Below are 19,105 nucleotides of genomic sequence, written 5' to 3'. Positions count from 1 at the left end.
GAGGAATTTGGGAGTGGAGAATTTGCTGAATTTCTTTTTTTGGGGGGGGGGGGTGAGAAGCCATTCTGCTTTCCCAGAGCCTTTGTTCTACCAGTAAGGTGGAAGCCCCCTCTATTTCCGTTACCACATGACAGACCTGAGCGGGGGCTTGCTTTTTTTGTGGATTGAGTTGAAGCTTTTATTGGGAACATTTTACATAACATTTGGGATCACATTTATCTGGCGCTCTATGCCGAGCACTTACTTTGGAGTTGTCATCTAAATCTCTGTGTGACATGACAGATGAAACCCTCGAAGGAATCCATTCACTATAATGAGGCAGCAGTTACTCTGGATTCCGTCTGGCCTTTGTTCAGCGGTTTCCTCCTTTTCAAAAGTGCACAAAACTGTTGCCCACTGCACTTTTATGCAGTCCTAAAAAGACGGACACCGCCAGATCACAGGTCCTATGGTATCCACAGTGCCTCCGTCTGCCTTATTATAGGGAATCTTCCACTAGAGGTTCTGTCTGAATCAAGTATTTCAGAGCTTTACACAGAAACCCCGGTGTAAGCGCTCAGCGCAGAGCACTGAATAAATGTGCGCCGTGCCTCACTGTGATCTTTTGGAGATAGACTGAAAAAAAAAAAATCAACAGCATGTGAAGAATCAGTTTTATTTATTTTTTTTATGCCATTCCTCGTGCGGTATAAGTGATTAGGTGACTTTATCATTCGGGGCAGTGCGATTACAGCAATCCCGGATTTATAGCTGGTTTTATGTTTGGCAGCTGTCACACACTAAAAGATGTTTTTTTTGTTTTTTTTTTGAAAACTAGTTTTTGCATCACCACATTTTGAGAGCCATAATTTTCTCAGATTTCAGCCGACTGTCATGTTTTGGCTTGTTTTTTGCGGGACGAACTGATGTTTTTATATATACCATTTTTGGGCACATGACATTTTTTGATCGCTTTTTTATTTTGATTTTTGGGAGAGAGAACATAACCCAGCAATTCAGGAATTGCTTTTTTTTACCCAATTTATATAGTTTTTTTATGTTTTGTTGCTTCTACACAATAAAAACTATTTTATAGAAAAAAAAAAATTTGCATCGATTTATTCTGAGAGCTATAACTTTCATTTTTCTGCTGATGTCCCGCAAAAAACAAGCTGCCATGCAGGGCTAAGATGACGTTTTCAGGGGTACCATGTTCAATTATTCTGTCTTTTTGATAGCGTTTTATTGCACTTTTTGTTCAGCAGTAAGATGATACAGCATTGCTTTTTTGCCTTAATTTTTATGGTGTTCTCTGAAGGGGTTAACTAGTGGGACAGTTTTATAGAGCGGGTTGTTACGGACATGGTGCTACTAAATATGTGCACTTTTATTGTTTATTTACATAAATAAATGTATTTATTGGAATATTTTTATTCATTTAGGGATTTTTTAAAACATATTTTTACACTTTTTAACCCTTTTCTGACAGCTGACGTACGATCCCGTCATGTGTCCCGGCACAATTAGACCATGGATGGGATAGTATGTCATGGCGATCTGCCGTGCTCACGGGGGGTGTCAGCTGATTTTCACAGCTGACTCTCACAGCTGACACCTGGCACTAAGTGCCAGGAGCGGTCACAGACTTTAACCCCTGAAACACAGCGATCAAACAAGATTGCAGCGTTCCGATGCAGGCAGAGGGGCTGACAGCCCCTCTGCCGTTGCATCGGACAACCCTTGGCATGACGAGGAGTCCCAATCGCTTCTATGGTAACCAGATGTCATCATGACGACATCCGGGTTTACCATAGCTGAGAAACTTTCTGTCATGCGCTCTGCATGTCAGGAAGTCTCTCAAGTCAGTGTGCAGAAAGTGCAGCACTGACAACTTATATGGCATGCAGATGCTGCTTCATGATAGTCAAAAAATGATAGTCCCATAGTCTCATACTCACATGCATGAAACTCGGACAAGTCTCGCACATCAACACCTGGCACTGCCGCCGGCACTCGGATCGGAGCGTTCAGCTGCATGTATGTCTATGCAGAGTTGACATGCGAGACTTGTCCGGGTTTCTCGCATGTGAGTATGAGCCCTAAGTGTAAAAGAATAAAGTGAAAAAAAATTAAATTGTAAAAATATTAAAAAAAAAAAAAAAATCAATTTATTACATCAATAAATATTTGAATGAAAAACATCTAAACAATAAAAGTACACATATTTGGTATTGCCACATCCGTAATGTCCCGACCTATAAAACTGTCCCACTAGTTAACCCCTTTAGTGAACACCATAAAAAAAGGCAAAAAGGCATCACTTGTCAGATATGTTAGCTAGTGTTCTTACTAAAGGTTGGGAATGCTTTTCTGTGGTTTCTAGCATCCTGAGAGTAGGTGTTAGGTTTGGATTTGGGTCCTTGCTACTCTGTTGAATTTTTAAGCTATTATTTAATTAAGTTAATTTTTAATAGTATCCTCTAAGCTGGATGTGTGAGGCTGTTACGTCACATGAGCCCTGCGCTCAATCAGCGCCGGCTTCACTGTCCTCGCCTTCAGACAGAGCTGCAGCTGGCCGCTCCCTGTCTGTTAATTACTTATGTGTCTGACTGCCGGAGGACAGTGAAGCTGATGCTGATTGAGCGCAGGGTTCATGTGATGTAACAACCTCATGTCAGCTCCGGGAGAGTGAGTGCAGACAGCGCTGAAATGGCACCGGAGGCGAGTGTGTTATTATGTTAACTGGGAAAAACGTTTAGATTGAGAAAGATTGCTATAGTAATGGACAACTTCTTTAAAGTTTACAAACATTTTTTAATTTTGAAACAAAAAAAATGATATATTCTTTATAAAACTGTAAAAAAAGTAAATATTTATAAAAAAAAAGGTTCATATTAAACAGCTCCCCCCTGTGTGTGACTTTGCTGATGACTATGAAGTCTGTCTTTGCTAATAAAGCATTTTCCACATTCTGAGCACGAGTACGGCTTCTCTACTGTGTAACTTCTCTGATGTGTCACCTGAAAAGATTCGTTTAAAGAAACATTTTCCACATTCTGAACATGAATTTTCTTATGTCTGAGAAGACTTGATTCATATATAAAAGAGATCCCACATTCGCTACATGTAACTGGATTCTCTCCAGTGTGATCTCTTTGATGATCACTTAGCAGGGCTTCAGTATTAAAACATTTCCCACATTCTGAACATGAATGCGGCTTTTCTTCTGTGTGCATTTTCACATGTCTCATAAGATGTGATCTACTCATAAAGAATTTTCCACATTCTGAACAAGTATACGCATTTCCTGTGTGAATTCGCTCATGTGCAGTAAGACTTTGTTTATATTTAAAAACTTTATGACATTTTGAACATGAATACGGCTTCTCTCCTGTGTGAGTTATCTTATGCGCAACAATAGTTGATTTTTCATTAAAACATTTCAAAGATTCTAAACATAAATCAGGCATCGATCCCGTGTGAATTTTCTCATGCGTAATAAGACTTGATTTATGTGTAAAACTTTTCTGACATACTGAACACGAATAAAACTCTTTTGTGTGAATTCGCTCATGTGTAACAAGACGTGTTTTCATAGTAAAACCTTTCCCACATTCCAAACATGAATACGGCTTCTCTCCTGTGTGAATTAAACTATGCGCAACAATATTTGCTTTCGTTTTATAACATTTCCCACATTCTGAACATGAATACGGCTTCTCTCCTGTGTGGACACTCTTATGTGTATAAAGAGTAGATTTATGTACAAAACATTTCCCACATTCTGAACATGAATAAGGCTTTTCTCCTGTATGCATTTTCTCATGTGAAATAAGACTTGATTTATATGTATAACTTTTCTGACATACTGAACATGAATACGGCTTCTCTCCTGTGTGACTTCTCTCATGTCTAACAAGATCTGATTTACCAATAAAACATTTTCCACATTCCGAACATGAAAAAGGCTTCTCTCCTGTGTGACTTCTCTCATGTCTAACAAGATCTGATTTACCTATAAAACATTTTCCACATTCCGAACATGAAAAAGGCTTCTCTCCTGTGTGACTTCTCTCATGTCTAATAAGAAGAACTTTGACTGAAAAACATTTTCCACATTCTGAACACGAATACGGCTTTACTCCTATATGATTTTGCTCATGTCTAACAAGATTTGATTTATCTAGAAAACATTTTCCACATTCTGAACACGAATATGGCTTTACTCCTATATGATTTTGTTCATGTCTAACAAGATTTGATTTATCTATAAAACATTTTCTACATTCTGAACATGAATACGGCTTCTTTCCTGTGTGAATTCTCTTATGTTTATCAAGATATGATTTACGTGTAAAACATTTTCCACATTCTGAACAGGAATACGGCTTCTCTCCTGTGTGACTTCTCTGATGTCTAACAAGATCTGATTTACCTATAAAACATTTCCCACATTCTGAACATGAAAAAGGCTTTTCTCTTGAGTGAGTTTTCTCATGTGACATAAGACTTGATTCATATGTATAACTTTTCTGACATACTGAACATGAATACGGCTTCTCTCCTGTGTGAATTCTCTCATGTGTACTAAGATCTGATTTCATAATAAAACATTTTCCACATTCTGAACATGAATATGGCTTCTCATGTGTGTGGATTCTCTCATGTGTAGCAAGATGTTGTTTCGTAATAAAACATTTCCCACATTCTGAACATGAATATGGCTTCTCGCCTGAGTGAATTTTCTTATGTTTGCTCAGGGCTGATTTATCTATAAAACATTTTCCGCATTCTGAACATAAAAAAGGCTTCTCTCCTGTGTGAATTCTCTTATGTCTAATAAGAAGAACTTTGACTGAAAAACATTTCCCACATTCTGAACATGAATATGGTTTCACTCCTGTGTGACTTCTCTCATGTCTAACAAGATCTGATTTAACTATAAAACATTTCCCACATTCTGAACATGAATATGGCTTCTTTCCTGTGTGAATTTTCTTATGTATAAAAAGATATGCTTTACGTGTAAAACATTTTCCACATGCTGAACATGAATACGGCTTCTCTCCTGTGTGACTTCTCTCATGTCTAACAAGATCTGATTTACTTATAAAACATTTCCCACATTCTGAACATGAAAAAGGCCGTTTTCCTTTGTGAATTCTCACATGATTAACAAGATTAGATTTTTGGGAAAAACATTTACCACATTTTGGACAGGAGTACGGCATCTCAGTTTTGTGTCTTTTCTCATGCAAAACAAGATTTGATATGTTCATAAAACGTTTCCCACATTCTGAACATGAATACGGCTTCTCTCCTGTATGTATCCGCCGATGTCTAATAAGATGTCTAATAAGATGATATTTGTCTGAAAAGCATTTCTTACATTCTGAACATGAATACGGTTTCTCTCTTGTGTGACTTCTCTTATATTTAACAAGCTGTTCTCGATGTACATTAAAGGTACTGGGGTTTTCTCTTGAGGACTGACACAGGATAGTTTCATCTTTTACATTATATTTTAGCGATAACACATTTCCTCCAGAACAATCACTTGCATTTTCTGTAAGAAATAAAAATGAATTACTTTTCTTTAAAATAACTTTAAATATAAAGGCCCATCCATGTTCCACCTCTGATCCAGGGTGGAGGATGTACAAGAAATGTCATGGAATCTAACGCACATTAGGGGCAAATCCCACGATCACAAAGGGAACAGAAGGTGCAGAAGATAAGACCCTCCTAAGGTTTTAGCTTCCCCAGTAACTGTGTCTGAACTGTTATTAACCCCATAACATCCAATGATGGGCATAGCACGCCATTGGACGTCTCCCCTGCTTTGATGAGGGGCTCTGGCAGTGAGCCCGCATGAAAGCCGGGACATGTCAGCTGTTTTGAACAGCTGACATGTGCCCGCAATAGGCGCAGGTGGAATCGCGATCCAACTGTGTCTATTATCCTGTTAAACGCCACTGTCAAATGCTGATAGCGTCATTTAACCGGCACCTCCAGCTGCGCAGCCGGAAATGTGCACATCGCTGACCACCGTCACATGATCAGGGGTCAGCGACGCGTTGGAATAACAACCAGAGGTCTCCTGGAGACCTCTATGGTTGTTGATGCTGCATTGCTATGAGTGCCACCCTGTGGTCTGCGCTCATAGCAATGCAGTATTTCTGCTACATATAGGCGATCTGCTCATCGCCAAAATTAAAAAAAGTTTGAAAAAATATGAAAAAAAATATATAAAAGTTTAAATCATCCCCCTTTCTCCCCATTCAAACTAAAACAATAAAAAAAAAATTAAACCTACACATATTAGGTATCACCGCATTCAGAATCACCCGATCTATCAATAAAAAAAAGCATTAACCCGATCGCTAAACGGTGTAGCGAGAAAAAAAATCAAATGTCCAGAAATACGTTTTTTGGTCACTGTGACATTGCATTAAAATGCAATAACGGGTGATCAAAAGAACGTATCTGCACAAACATGGTATCATTAAAAACGTCAGCTCGGCCCGCAAAAAATAAGCCCTCACCCATCTCAAGATCACGAAAAATGGAGACACTACAGGTCTCGGAAAATGGCACTTTTTTTTTTTTTTTTTTTTACAAAGTTTGGAATTTTTTTTCACCACTTAGATAAAAGAGAACCTAGACATGTTTGGTGTCTGTGAAGTTGTAATGACCTGGAGAATCATAATGGCAGGTCACTTTTAGTATTTAGTGAACCTAGCAAAAAAAACAAGCAAAAACAAGTGGGATTGCACTTTTTTGGCAATTTCACCACACTTGGAATTTTTTCCCGTTTTGTAGTACACGACATGGCAAAACCAATGGTGTCACTCAAAAGTACAACTCGTCCCGCAAAAAACAAGCCCTCACATGGCTATATTGATGGAGAAATAAAAAAGTTATTTATGGCTCTTGTGGAGGAAGACCGGTTCCTCCCACGTCACCAATGTGACGTAACTACACAAGCACAGCTCTCCGGCGTCCCCTTTGTCTCTCAGGTCAGTAAGGGAACTGCACCTAGAGCAAAGAGCCGCAGGGGAGGATGTCCTGTTATCCTCTGGGTATTCTAAGCTCCGTGATCAGAGTAAAAGCATCAGCCCAAGATTAATTTTATGGTTTAATTGCCTTAAGGGCGCACTAGATAATTACAGAGATATACAGTAAGCTATACAATGGAATTACAGTGGATTTGCAGTCAGAGTAAAATATAACAATAATGGTACAAGACTTAGAGATATTAAGCTGAAGGTCAATTTACCAGGTTGTAGGTTGCATGTGGATCCCGGGAGCTCTGCAGTCCACAGGTACAAGAATCTTAGTTGCCGGACAGACCCCAAAGCACGTGCCGCTGCTCCCTTGGCAGATCTGTCCCCAGTTCCTTCTTAGATCATCTGGTTCTTCTGTGTGAGTGAGACTGTCTGCCATGTGCTCCCAGTTCTTAAGCATGCTGGGTTCCTCCCCCCTGTGTCAGAGGGTGGGCTAATAATCTCCACCCTTTAGCTCCCTGCAGAACCTATTCCCAATATCTAAGAAAGGGGGTAACTTTCTCCAGGATGATCGGATCAGGACATGAGAGGTACCAGTGAATGTGGTTTGTTTTCCGTCATGTGGAGAGCAAACATGGACCCATTGGGTCACTGTGGAGGGCCAATCTATATCTCAGGTCTCAGAGCCCTCACCAACTCAGGAGTCGCACTGCCAGATGCACGTTTTCCTCAGGGTCACGCAGATATTTTTTATGAGTCTGTAACCGAAAGGTGTGCTCATAATCCATGATCCTAGAATGTAGTCGGAGTGGCTGGGAGAGACAATGGATGTGTATTCCTGTGTCCAGCGGGCAGGTATATTCTAATTGAAGACTCCAGGCACCTTCATGCCCCATGCTGGCGTGGCTCCTACTCAAGCTTTGAAGTTCTGTTTTGGCCTTATCTCATTATCATACTAAAAGACCTTGCTATTCAACATTGGAGCACTAAATCCTGTTTTCTTCAATATGCTTACAGGCCATGGGGGGGTAGGAGCAGTTAGCTGCCTGTAATTCTTGTGAACTCAGACCAAAATGGCATCACTGGGACAGGCCAAGCTCAGACATGAGGACAGCATTATGCCCCATATCCAAGATGGCAGCTGCTCCTTCATCACAGCTCTGGAAAGAAGAGGAGCGAAAAACAAAAATTCAAAACCAAAAATACCCATGGTCGTTAAGGAGTTAACAATCAGGGGTAGCACAAAGGAGACCCCTGGACTTCCAGACCACAACCCAGAGAAAACCTGCTCCTCTCATGATTTTGAAGCCAAAGATTTCTGCTCCCATCTTAAGACTGAGGCAGTCATCCTTGTAATGTAAGGATAATGTACAAACTACACATCAGAGCACATTCACACAAAGAACAAAATAATAAATATACTAACTGGTAATTACAGACACGAGTATGTACGGCCTGGGACAGTAGTGAGGCTGTATTATATCTGCCAGTCCGACCACAGAAACGGCCACAAAGGAATGACCGAGGTCTCCTCTTACCTGGTGACACAAGAAGCCGGTGCTCCTCCACCACAACGTCCTTATACTGATCCCAGTGTCCTTCTACATAATCCCACTCCTCCATGGAGAAATAGAGAGCGAAGTCCTGACACCGGAGAGGAACCTGACAACCAACGAGAGAGACATCACCCAGAATCCTCCAGTGTACACTGTATAATCTCCCAGCAGTCTCCTCTCATCACCCAGAATCCTCCAGTGTACACTGTATAATCTCCCAGCAGTCTCCTCTCATCACCCAGAATCCTCCAGTGTACACTGTATAATCTCCCAGCAGTCTCCTCTCATCACCCAGAATCCTCCAGTGTATACTGTATAATCTCCCAGCAGTCTCCTCTCATCCCCCAGAATCCTCCAGTGTATACTGTATAATCTCCCAGCAGTCTCCTCTCCTCTCCCAGAATCCCCCAGTGTATACTGTATAATCTCCCAGCAGTCTCCTCTCATCATCCAGAATCCTCCAGTGTATACTGTATAATCTCCCAGCAGTCTCCTCTCCTCTCCCAGAATCCCCCAGTGTATACTGTATAATCTCCCAGCAGTCTCCTCTCCTCTCGTCACCCAGAATCCCCCAGTGTAGTCTCCCAGCAGTCTCCTCTCCCAGAATCCCCCAGTGTAGTCTCCCAGCAGTCTCCTCTCCTCACCCAGAATCCTCCAGTGTATACTGTATAATCTCCCAGCAGTCTCTCCTCATCACCCAGAATCCCCCAGTGTATACTGTATAATCTCCCAGCAGTCTCCTCTCATCACCCAGAATCCTCCAGTGTATACTGTATAATCTCCCAGCAGTCTCCTCTCCTCACCCAGAATCCTCCAGTGTATACTGTATAATCTCCCAGCAGTCTCCTCTCATCACCCAGAATCCTCCAGTGTATACTGTATAATCTCCCAGCAGTCTCCTCTCATCACGCAGAATCCTCCAGTGTATACTGTATAATCTCCCAGCAGTATCCTCTCATCACCCAGAATCCTCCAGTGTATACTGTATAATCTCCCAGCAGTCTCCTCTCATCATCCAGAATCCCCCAGTGTATACTGTATAATCTCCCAGCAGTCTCCTCTCATCACCCAGATTCCTCCAGTGTATACTGTATAATCTCCCAGCAGTCTCCTCTCATCACCCAGATTCCTCCAGTGTATACTGTATAATCTCCCAGCAGTCTCCTCTCCTCTCATCACCCAGAATCCCCCAGTGTATACTGTATAATCTCCCAGCAGTCTCCTCTCTTCTCCCAGAATCCCCCAGTGTACACTGTATAATCTCCCAGCAGTCTCCTCTCCCAGAATCCCCCAGTGTACACTGTATAATCTCCCAGCAGTCTCCTCTCCCAGAATCCCCCAGTGTACACTGTATAATCTCCCAGCAGTCTCCTCTCCCAGAATCCCCCAGTGTAGTCTCCCAGCAGTCACCTCTCCGGTCAGCAGCTTGGTGATCTTGTTGGCCAGTTCTAGGACCTTCTTCTCTGGTGTCGGGCAGTGCAGGGGTTCTGTGATGGGGCTCTGGATCTTGCTCCGCCCTCCGGACATACAGAGGGTCACACGGTCCCCGGACGTCTTCTTCACCACCGTGTGCTCCTGTGTACAGTGACAGACGCCGATCACCACAGATTCTATCCATCTTTTCAGTCCTGTTCTATTAATAGAGATCAGAGTGATCTCATGGGAGACTCTCACCTTTCCCTTTAACAAGTCGATTATCTCCAGGGCGAGGAGTAACACTCTTGCCGTCATGTTGCTTTTGTCCTGGTCGATCCTCGTTGGGTCATTTTTCCTCCTGACGTCCTGGTCCTGATCCTTCTGTCCTTCCATGTACTCCCACTCCTCCATGGAGAAATAGACAACGGCATCCTGACACCTGACAGGAACCTGACAGACAGACAGTTAGGTGCAGAAATCATCGGCCAGGGACGAAAAATCACAATTTCAGCTCTGCAGGCCGCTAGTTTGCAATTTTGGATGTAAATTGAAACAACTGAGATGTAATTGAAGCAGAGACTTTCAGAATTAATTAACCCCTTAGCGTCCAGTGACGGACACAGTACATCATTGGACGCCTTTCCTTTTGCTGTGGGCTCCGGTGATGAGCCCACACCTTTTTTGGGACATGACAGCTGATCTGATTAGCTGACATGTGCCCGGAACAGCAGAGGGTGAAATCACGATTCACCCGCAGCAGTTAACTTGTTAAATATCGCTGTCAAACTCTGACAGCGGCATTTAACATGCATGCACAGGAAGCGCGTTATTCCCTCCTCCCATCGGGTCCCGTGTCAGATGACCGCGGGTAGCCGATGGGTTGGCATGACAACTCGGAGTCAGGAGAAGATCCCTGTGCTTGTCATTGCTGGATAGCTATGAGCGCCGCCTAGTGGTCGGTGCTCATAGCAAGTGAGCATTTCTGCTACATAGAGCAGGACTGCAGCCCTGCTCTATGTAGCAGAAGCGATCAGACAAGTGCAGCTTCAAATCTCATATGAAGACTATATAAGCATGCAAAAAGTAAAAAAAATGTTTACTGTAATAAAAAATAAAAATAAATACAATTTAAAAAAAAAAAAAAAAATCAAACATACACATATTTGGTATTGCTGCGTTCAGAATCGCCCGATCAATATAAAAAAAGAATTAATCAAATCGGTAAATGGCGCAGCGAGAAAAAAAACAAAAAAACAAAATGCCAGAGGTACATTTTTTGGTCGCTGCAACATTGTAATAAAATGCAATAATGGACGATCAAAAGAACGTGTCTGCACCAAAATGGTATCAATAGCTTGGCACACCCAAAAAAAAAAAAAAAAGCCCTCACCCAACCCAAGATCACGAAAAATGGAAACGCTAAGGGTCTCGGAAAATGGCAACTTTTGTTTTCCCTTTACAAACTTTCAAATTTTTTTTCACCACTAACTCGGTACCCAGCGGTCATGTGCACTGCAGTTCTTGAGATCAGCTGATGGCGAGAACTGCAGTGTATGTGTAATGTCAGCTAAAACAAAGTACACCATTAAATTAGTACACATGCTTAAAACGCAAGTGACTAGGAATATAATGTGGTTTTACCGCATCTAAAGAAAGTGAATGGGTATTTTACGCAGCAGAGACTGAGCATCTCCGCTACATAAATTGACGTGCTCTGGTTGGGAAACACGAGCCGCATGTCTGACTCACAGGTAAGCCGGAGGCATCCACTATGCTGTAACATCGGATGTACACAGCGTCCAACCCACAGCATTTACTGACTGTGGGAACGTACCATTAAAAGAACCCGCATCCAAAAAATGGGCAAAGTTGCTGCGGGCCGCACCAGATGATATCGTGGACTGAATATGGCCCTTGGGACAGACATTCCCCACCCCTGTTTTACAGCAATGGCGGCCTTTAGTCTGGAGGCCATGGACTTCACCCTCGATGGTTTTCTCCAGTGTGAGGCTTTGCAGCCTTTCCTACAGGGACTTCAGTTGTCCCTTGCTTGTGGATCTTTCTACCTTCAGTTTTGTCTTTAGCCTGTGAAATGTGGCTCGATGTGGCCGAGATCTGGTGATGACTCGGCCACTACAGAATATGCCACTTCTTTGATTTTGCAGGGTGTGTTGGACCATTGTCCATCTTTCCTGTGAAGCTTCGTCCATTCATTCTTGCTGCATTTGGTTGAATCTGAGCAGAACGTATCGCCCTGTACACAAAGAATTAATACGGCTGCTTCTGTCTTCAGTGACATCATCAATAACCACTAGTGACCTGGTGCCATTAGAAGCCATGCAAGCCCGCACCATCACGTGTTACAGAGGATGTGCTGTGTTAAGGTTCAGGAGACATTCCAAGCCTTCTCCATACTTTCTTCTTCCCTTCATTCTGGTACAAATTAATCTTTGTTTTCTCTACCCAAAAAATGCTTTTCCAGAACTGGGCGGCTTATTTTGAGGGTTTGCTTTTTTTTGCCTAGTTTCAAGCAGATTAATGGTATTCACCTTGTGGTGAACCCTCGGAATTTGCTCTCATGAAGTCTTCTCTTTACAGCAGACTTAGGCTGAGTGCAGATGGACTTTTTAGCCCTGCGGATTTCTTCCATTTTTCCTGCTGTTTTATTGCGGTTTTTCACTGGTTTTCCCCCTGCGGATTTGGAGACAGGGGAGATGGAAAACCGCACAAAAGAAGCAACATGCTGCGGATTTTGTACCGCAGGAAAACCGCGTGGAAAAATCTGCAGCTTCTGCACAGCAGTTTTTTTTTTTTCATTGATTTTAAGGCTACTGTACATTACAATGCGGATATGCAACGTTTCTGCGCAGTAAAATCCGCTGGGGATCCGCTGCAAATCTGCATCGTGTGCACACAGCCTTAAGTCCCTGTCTCACATAGCAAGATCGCTAGCAAGATCGCTAAGGCGTCACCGAATTTGTGACGCAACAGTGATCTCGCTACATGTGACACGTAGTGGCGTCCGGCATCCCCGCTGAATATCGCTGATCGTGCTGGAATGTCCTGGGCAATTTTTTCATAGTCGGCGTCCCGCTGGCCAGCGTGCATCGCTGTGTTTGACGCTGATGAGCGACCTCATTGGTGACACAGAACTCAGGGACGCAGGCTGGAATCGTTCAGAATAGCTGCTGTGTGACAAGGTCCCTCTCATCACCCAGAATCCTCCACTGTATACTGTATAATCTCCCAGCAGTCTCCTCTCATCACCCAGAATCCTCCAGTGTATACTGTATAATCTCCCAGCAGTCTCCTCTCATCACCCAGAATTCTCCAGTGTATACTGTATAATCTCACAGCAGTCTCCTCCCATCACCCAGAATCCTCCAGTGTACACTGTATAATCTCCCAGCAGTCTCCTCTCATCACCCAGAATCCTCCAGTGTATACTGTATAATCTCCCAGCAGTCTCCTCTCATCACCCAGAATCCTCCAGTGTATACTGTATAATCTCCCAGCAGTCTCCTCTCATCACCCAGAATCCCCCAGTGTATACTGTATAATCTCCCAGCAGTCTCCTCCCATCACCCAGAATCCTCCAGTGTACACTGTATAATCTCCCAGCAGTCTCCTCTCATCACCCAGAATCCTCCAGTGTATACTGTATAATCTCCCAGCAGTCTCCTCCCATCACCCAGAATCCTCCAGTGTACACTGTATAATCTCCCAGCAGTCTCCTCTCATCACCCAGAATCCTCCAGTGTATACTGTATAACCTCCCAGCAGTCTCCTCTCATCACCCAGAATCCTCCAGTGTATACTGTATAATCTCCCAGCAGTCTCCTCTCATCACCCAGAATCCTCCAGTGTATACTGTATAACCTCCCAGCAGTCTCCTCCCATCACCCAGAATCCTCCAGTGTATACTGTATAATCTCCCAGCAGTCTCCTCTCATCACCCAGAATCCTCCAGTGTATACTGTATAATCTCCCAGCAGTCTCCTCTCATCACCCAGAATTCTCCAGTGTATACTGTATAATCTCCCAGCAGTCTCCTCCCATCACCCAGAATCCTCCAGTGTACACTGTATAATCTCCCAGCAGTCTCCTCTCATCACCCAGAATCCTCCAGTGTATACTGTATAATCTCCCAGCAGTCTCCTCCCATCACCCAGAATCCTCCAGTGTACACTGTATAATCTCCCAGCAGTCTCCTCTCATCACCCAGAATCCTCCAGTGTATACTGTATAATCTCCCAGCAGTCTCCTCCCATCACCCAGAATCCTCCAGAGTATACTGTATAATCTCCCAGCAGTCTCCTCTCATCACCCAGAATCCTCCAGTGTATACTGTATAACCTCCCAGCAGTCTCCTCTCATCACCCAGAATCCTCCAGTGTATACTGTATAATCTCCCAGCAGTCTCCTCTCATCACCCAGAATCCTCCAGTGTATACTGTATAACCTCCCAGCAGTCTCCTCCCATCACCCAGAATCCTCCAGTGTATACTGTATAATCTCCCAGCAGTCTCCTCTCATCACGCAGAATCCTCCAGTGTACACTGTATAATCTCCCAGCAGTCTCCTCTCATCACCCAGAATCCTCCAGTGTATACTGTATAAACTTCCAGCAGTCTCCTCTCATCACCCAGAATCCTCCAGTGTATACTGTATAACCTCCCAGCAGTCTCCTCTCATCACCCAGAATCCTCCAGTGTATACTGTATAATCTCCCAGCAGTCTCCTCTCATCACCCAGAATCCTCCAGTGTATACTGTATAATCTCCCAGCAGCCTCCTCTCATCACCAAGGATCCTTCAGTGTACACTGTATAATCTCCCAGCAGTCTCCTCTCATCACTCAGAATCCTCCAGTGTATACTGTATAATCTCCCAGCAGTCTCCTCTCATCACCAAGGATCCTTCAGTGTACACTGTATAATCTCCCAGCAGTCTCCTCTCATCACTCAGAATCCTCCAGTGTATACTGTATAATCTCCCAGCTGTCTCCTCTCATCACCCAGAATCCTCCAGTGTATACTGTATAATCTCCCAGCAGTCTCCTCTCATCACTCAGAATCCTCCAGTGTATACTGTATAATCTCCCAGCAGTCTCCTCTCATCACCAAGGATCCTTCAGTGTACACTGTATAATCTCCCAGCAGTCTCCTCTCATCACCCAGAATCCTCCAGTGTACACTGTATAATCTCCTAGCAGTCTCCTCTCATCACCCAGAATCCTCCAGTGTATACTGTATAATCTCCCAGCAGTCTCCTCTCATCACCAAGGATCCTTCAGTGTACACTGTATAATCTCCCAGCAGTCTCCTCTCATCACTCAGAATCCTCCAGTGTATACTGTATAATCTTCCAGCAGTCTCCTCTCATCACCCAGAATCCTCCAGTGTATACTGTATAATCTCCCAGCAGTCTCCTCTCATCACCCAGAATCCTCCAGTGTATACTGTATAATCTCCCAGCAGTCTCCTCCCATCACCCAGAATCCTCCAGTGTACACTGTATAATCTCCCAGCAGTCTCCTCTCCTCTCATCACCCAGAATCCTCTAGTGTATACTGTATAAACTTCCAGCAGTCTCCTCTCATCACCAAGGATCCTTCAGTGTACACTGTATAATCTCCCAGCAGTCTCCTCTCATCACTCAGAATCCTCCAGTGTATACTGTATAATCTCCCAGCAGTCTCCTCTCATCACCCAGAATCCACCAGTGTATACTGTATAACCTCCCAGCAGTCTCCTCTCATCACCAAGGATCCTTCAGTGTATACTGTATAATCTTCCAGCAGTCTCCTCTCATCACCCAGAATCCTCCAGTGTATACTGTATAATCTCCCAGCAGTCTCCTCTCATCACCCAGAATCCTCCAGTGTATACTGTATAATCTCCCAGCAGTCTCCTCCCATCACCCAGAATCCTCCAGTGTACACTGTATAATCTCCCAGCAGTCTCCTCTCCTCTCATCACCCAGAATCCTCTAGTGTACACTGTATAATCTCCCAGCAGTCTCCTCTCCGCTCATCACCCAGAATCCTCCAGTGTGCACTGTATAATCTCCCAGCAGTCTCCTCTCATCACCCAGAATCCCACAGTGTATACTGTATAATCTCTGTTATGAATGGGTCACTGAGGAGAAAAAAGCACAACAAGCTAAGTCACAGAAAACCAGAGTGGTTGGTAAATATGCAGATTGCAGATCCCTGATCTTACAACACAACTAGCAGTAGCCGTGGAGCGTGCCTACGATGTTCCTAGACGCCTCGTCACGGCCGGAGGACTAAATAAGCCTAAAGCAAGAAAAGGTAAAACTAACTGCCCCAGAGCAGACCCCAAAGGAATAGATAGCCCCTACACATGTATTGACGGTGAAACAAGATGAAGGCACAAACACAGGCAGGAAAATTGGCTGAGCAAATGATGGGGCCCAAACTAACTAGACAGGAAAGGAAAGACACTGTCTGCAACCTGCAAAAAACCCTACAAAAATAATGTCCAACACTTCTGATAGCAAAATTAACCCTGAAGTCACTAGACTTCTCCCACTATATCAGCACTCTGAAATATTCTGAGACAGAGCAAAAAGAGACCAAACTAGTAAGGGACAAAAAGCCAATTGGCAAAATACTGATAAATAAGAGTGGAAATTCAGCACAGCCCCCAGCCGGGGCTGACTGACCACACCAAAAAACTGAATAGACCAACAAAATCAAATGTGAGCATTAGCAGAAAAACTTCGCTTTAGATGACTGGAACAGAGCTGAAAACCAAGAGCTGACAAGCCAGAAGGAATCGCCAGCAACCGAATAGGGCGTCTGCTGTCTTAAATCCAATCTGAGACTCCTGAGATCCAATCGTCATCCTCATTCTCAGGTGGCAGATTTCCACCGATCAAATCAGTCTCTCTACCTCCTGTTACCACCAGAGGGAGTCTGGAAGGAGAACTCACAACTGGTGAACCAGAGAATGAACTCACAACAGTACCCCCCCTTGAGGAGGGGTCACCGAACCCTCATCCACGCCACCCGGCCGATCAGGATGGGCCCGGTGAAAGGCACGAACCAATCTATTGGCATGAATATTGGAGGCAGAGACCCAAGAATTATCCTTCTGACCATAACCCTTCCATTTGACCAAATACTGGAGTCTCCGTCTAACCAAACGAGAATCCAATATTTTCTCTACCTCATATTCCACATTGCTTTCAACCAACACAGGGTCAAGAGGTGCTGCCATAGGAACCACTGGCTCAACAAACCTCTTCAACAGAGATTTGTGAAATACGTTATGGATCTTGAACATAATTGGAAGAGCCAATCGAAACGAAACAGGATTAAGAATTTCCAAAATCTTATAAGGTCCAATAAACCTTGGCTTAAATTTAGGAGATGCAACCTTCATAGGAATATTCCTAGACAACAACCAAACCATATCACCCACTTTAAACCGGGGCCAATGGTCCTATGCCGGTTTGAAAATCGCTGGGCCTTTCCCTGAGAGAGTGACAACTTATCCACCACTTGGTCCCATATCTGCTGCATTCTCTTAACCACAGTGTCCACACCTGGGCAGGACGAAGATTCCACTTGCCCTGAAGAGAATCGAGGATGAAACCCAAAATTACAGAAAAAGGGTGACATCAAAATGGCAGAACTAGCTCTATTGTTCAGTGCGAATTCGGCCAAGGGCAAAAATGAGACCCAATCATCCTGATCAGCGGATATAAAACATCTCAAATAAGACTCCAAGGTCTGGTTTGTTCTCTCAGTCTGTCCATTGGTCTGGGGATGAAACGCGGAGGAGAAGGATAACTGAATTCCCAGATTGGAACAAAAGGCTTTCCGGAATCTGGAAACAAACTGGACTCCTCTGTCGGACACAATATTCTCAGGAATCCCATGTAACCGAACCACCTGTTGTAAAAACAAGGGCACCAACTCAGCGGAAGATGGCAAATTTGGGAGTGGTACAAGATGGACCATCTTCAAAAATCTATCACAAATCACCCAGATAACAGTCATTCTCTGAGAGACAGGAAGATCAGAAATAAAATCCATTGAGATATGGGTCCATGGCCTCTTGGGCACTGGCAAGGGCATCAGCAACCCACTAGAACGAGAACAGGGTTTAGACCGAGAACAAGTCCCACAGGACTGTACAAAATTCCTGACGTCACGAGATAAGGCAGGCCACCAAAAGGACCGACTCACCAAATCTCTGGTACCAAAAATACCTGGATGACCAGCCAATGCGGAGCAATGAATTTCAGACATCACTCTCTTTCTCCACTGGTCAGGAACATACAATTTTCCCACAGGGCAACACTCAGGTTTATCCTCCTGAAATTTCTCCAGGGCGCGTCTCAAATCGGGCGAAATGGCAGAAAGAACTACCCCCTCACCTAGGATGGTAGTAGGCTCGGTCACACTAAGAGAATCGGCAAAGAAACTCCTAGAAAGGGCGTCTGCCTTAACATTCTTAGTGCCCGGAAGAAAAGAGACCACAAAATTAAAACGCGTGAAAAACAAGGCCCATCTAGCCTGTCTAGGATTCAAGCTTTTGGCAGACTCCAGATAAATCAAATTCTTGTGATCGGTGAGGACCACAACTTGATGTCTAGCTCCCTCCAACCAATGTCTCCACTCCTCAAATGCCCACTTCATGGCCAACAACTCCCGATTCTCCATGTCATAGTTGCGTTCAGAAGGGGAGAACTTTCGAGAAAAGAAGGCACAGGGATTCATCTTAGAAGTCACAGGGTCTTTTTGGGACAAAACAGCTCCTGCACCAATCTCAGAAGCATCTACCTCCATCTGAAATGAAAGTGAGACATCAGGTTGCCGTAAAACTGGAGCTGAAGTAAATCTCTGCTTAAGCTCCTGAAATGCTGAGATAGCCTCAGGAGACCAATTCAGCACATCAGCGCCCTTCTTGGTCAGATCAGTCAGTGGTTTGACAATACTAGAAAAATTACCTATAAATTTACGATAGAAATTAGCAAAACCCAAAAACTTCTGGAGGGCCTTCAAAGAAGTAGGCTGAACCCAATCATAAATGGCCTGTACCTTGACCGGGTCCATTTCAATAGTCGATGGAGATAAGATAAATCCCAAAAATGAAATCCTCTGTACACCAAA

The 19,105-nt window shown here is 43.8% G+C and overlaps 1 protein-coding gene across 3 annotated transcripts in view; it reads right to left on the bottom strand.

Moving 5' to 3' along the window:
• Positions 1 to 2,769: 2,769 nt before the first annotated feature.
• Positions 2,770 to 19,105, bottom strand: part of LOC141065411 (uncharacterized) — an 87,484-nt gene continuing 71,148 nt past the window's right edge. Inside the window, exons 3-6 of one of the 3 annotated variants that reach the window (XM_073557883.1) lie at positions 10,217 to 10,408; positions 9,953 to 10,117; positions 8,525 to 8,648; positions 2,770 to 5,545 (exon numbers count right to left, since the gene is read on the bottom strand). In XM_073557883.1, coding sequence (XP_073413984.1) covers positions 2,874 to 5,545; positions 8,525 to 8,648; positions 9,953 to 10,117; positions 10,217 to 10,408 — 3,153 coding nt within the window. In that variant the 3' untranslated portion in view covers positions 2,770 to 2,873. Of the gene's footprint in view, positions 5,546 to 8,524; positions 8,649 to 9,952; positions 10,409 to 19,105 lie in introns of all 3 variants that reach the window. The other 2 variants (XM_073557882.1, XM_073557884.1) reach the window with 2 other exon arrangements.

Source organism: Dendrobates tinctorius, unplaced genomic scaffold (assembly GCF_039654945.1).
Source record: "Dendrobates tinctorius isolate UK_male_01 unplaced genomic scaffold, ASM3965494v1 ptg000251l, whole genome shotgun sequence".
Taxonomy (NCBI): domain Eukaryota; kingdom Metazoa; phylum Chordata; class Amphibia; order Anura; family Dendrobatidae; genus Dendrobates; species Dendrobates tinctorius.
This window is presented reverse-complemented; position numbering and strand designations above follow the sequence as displayed.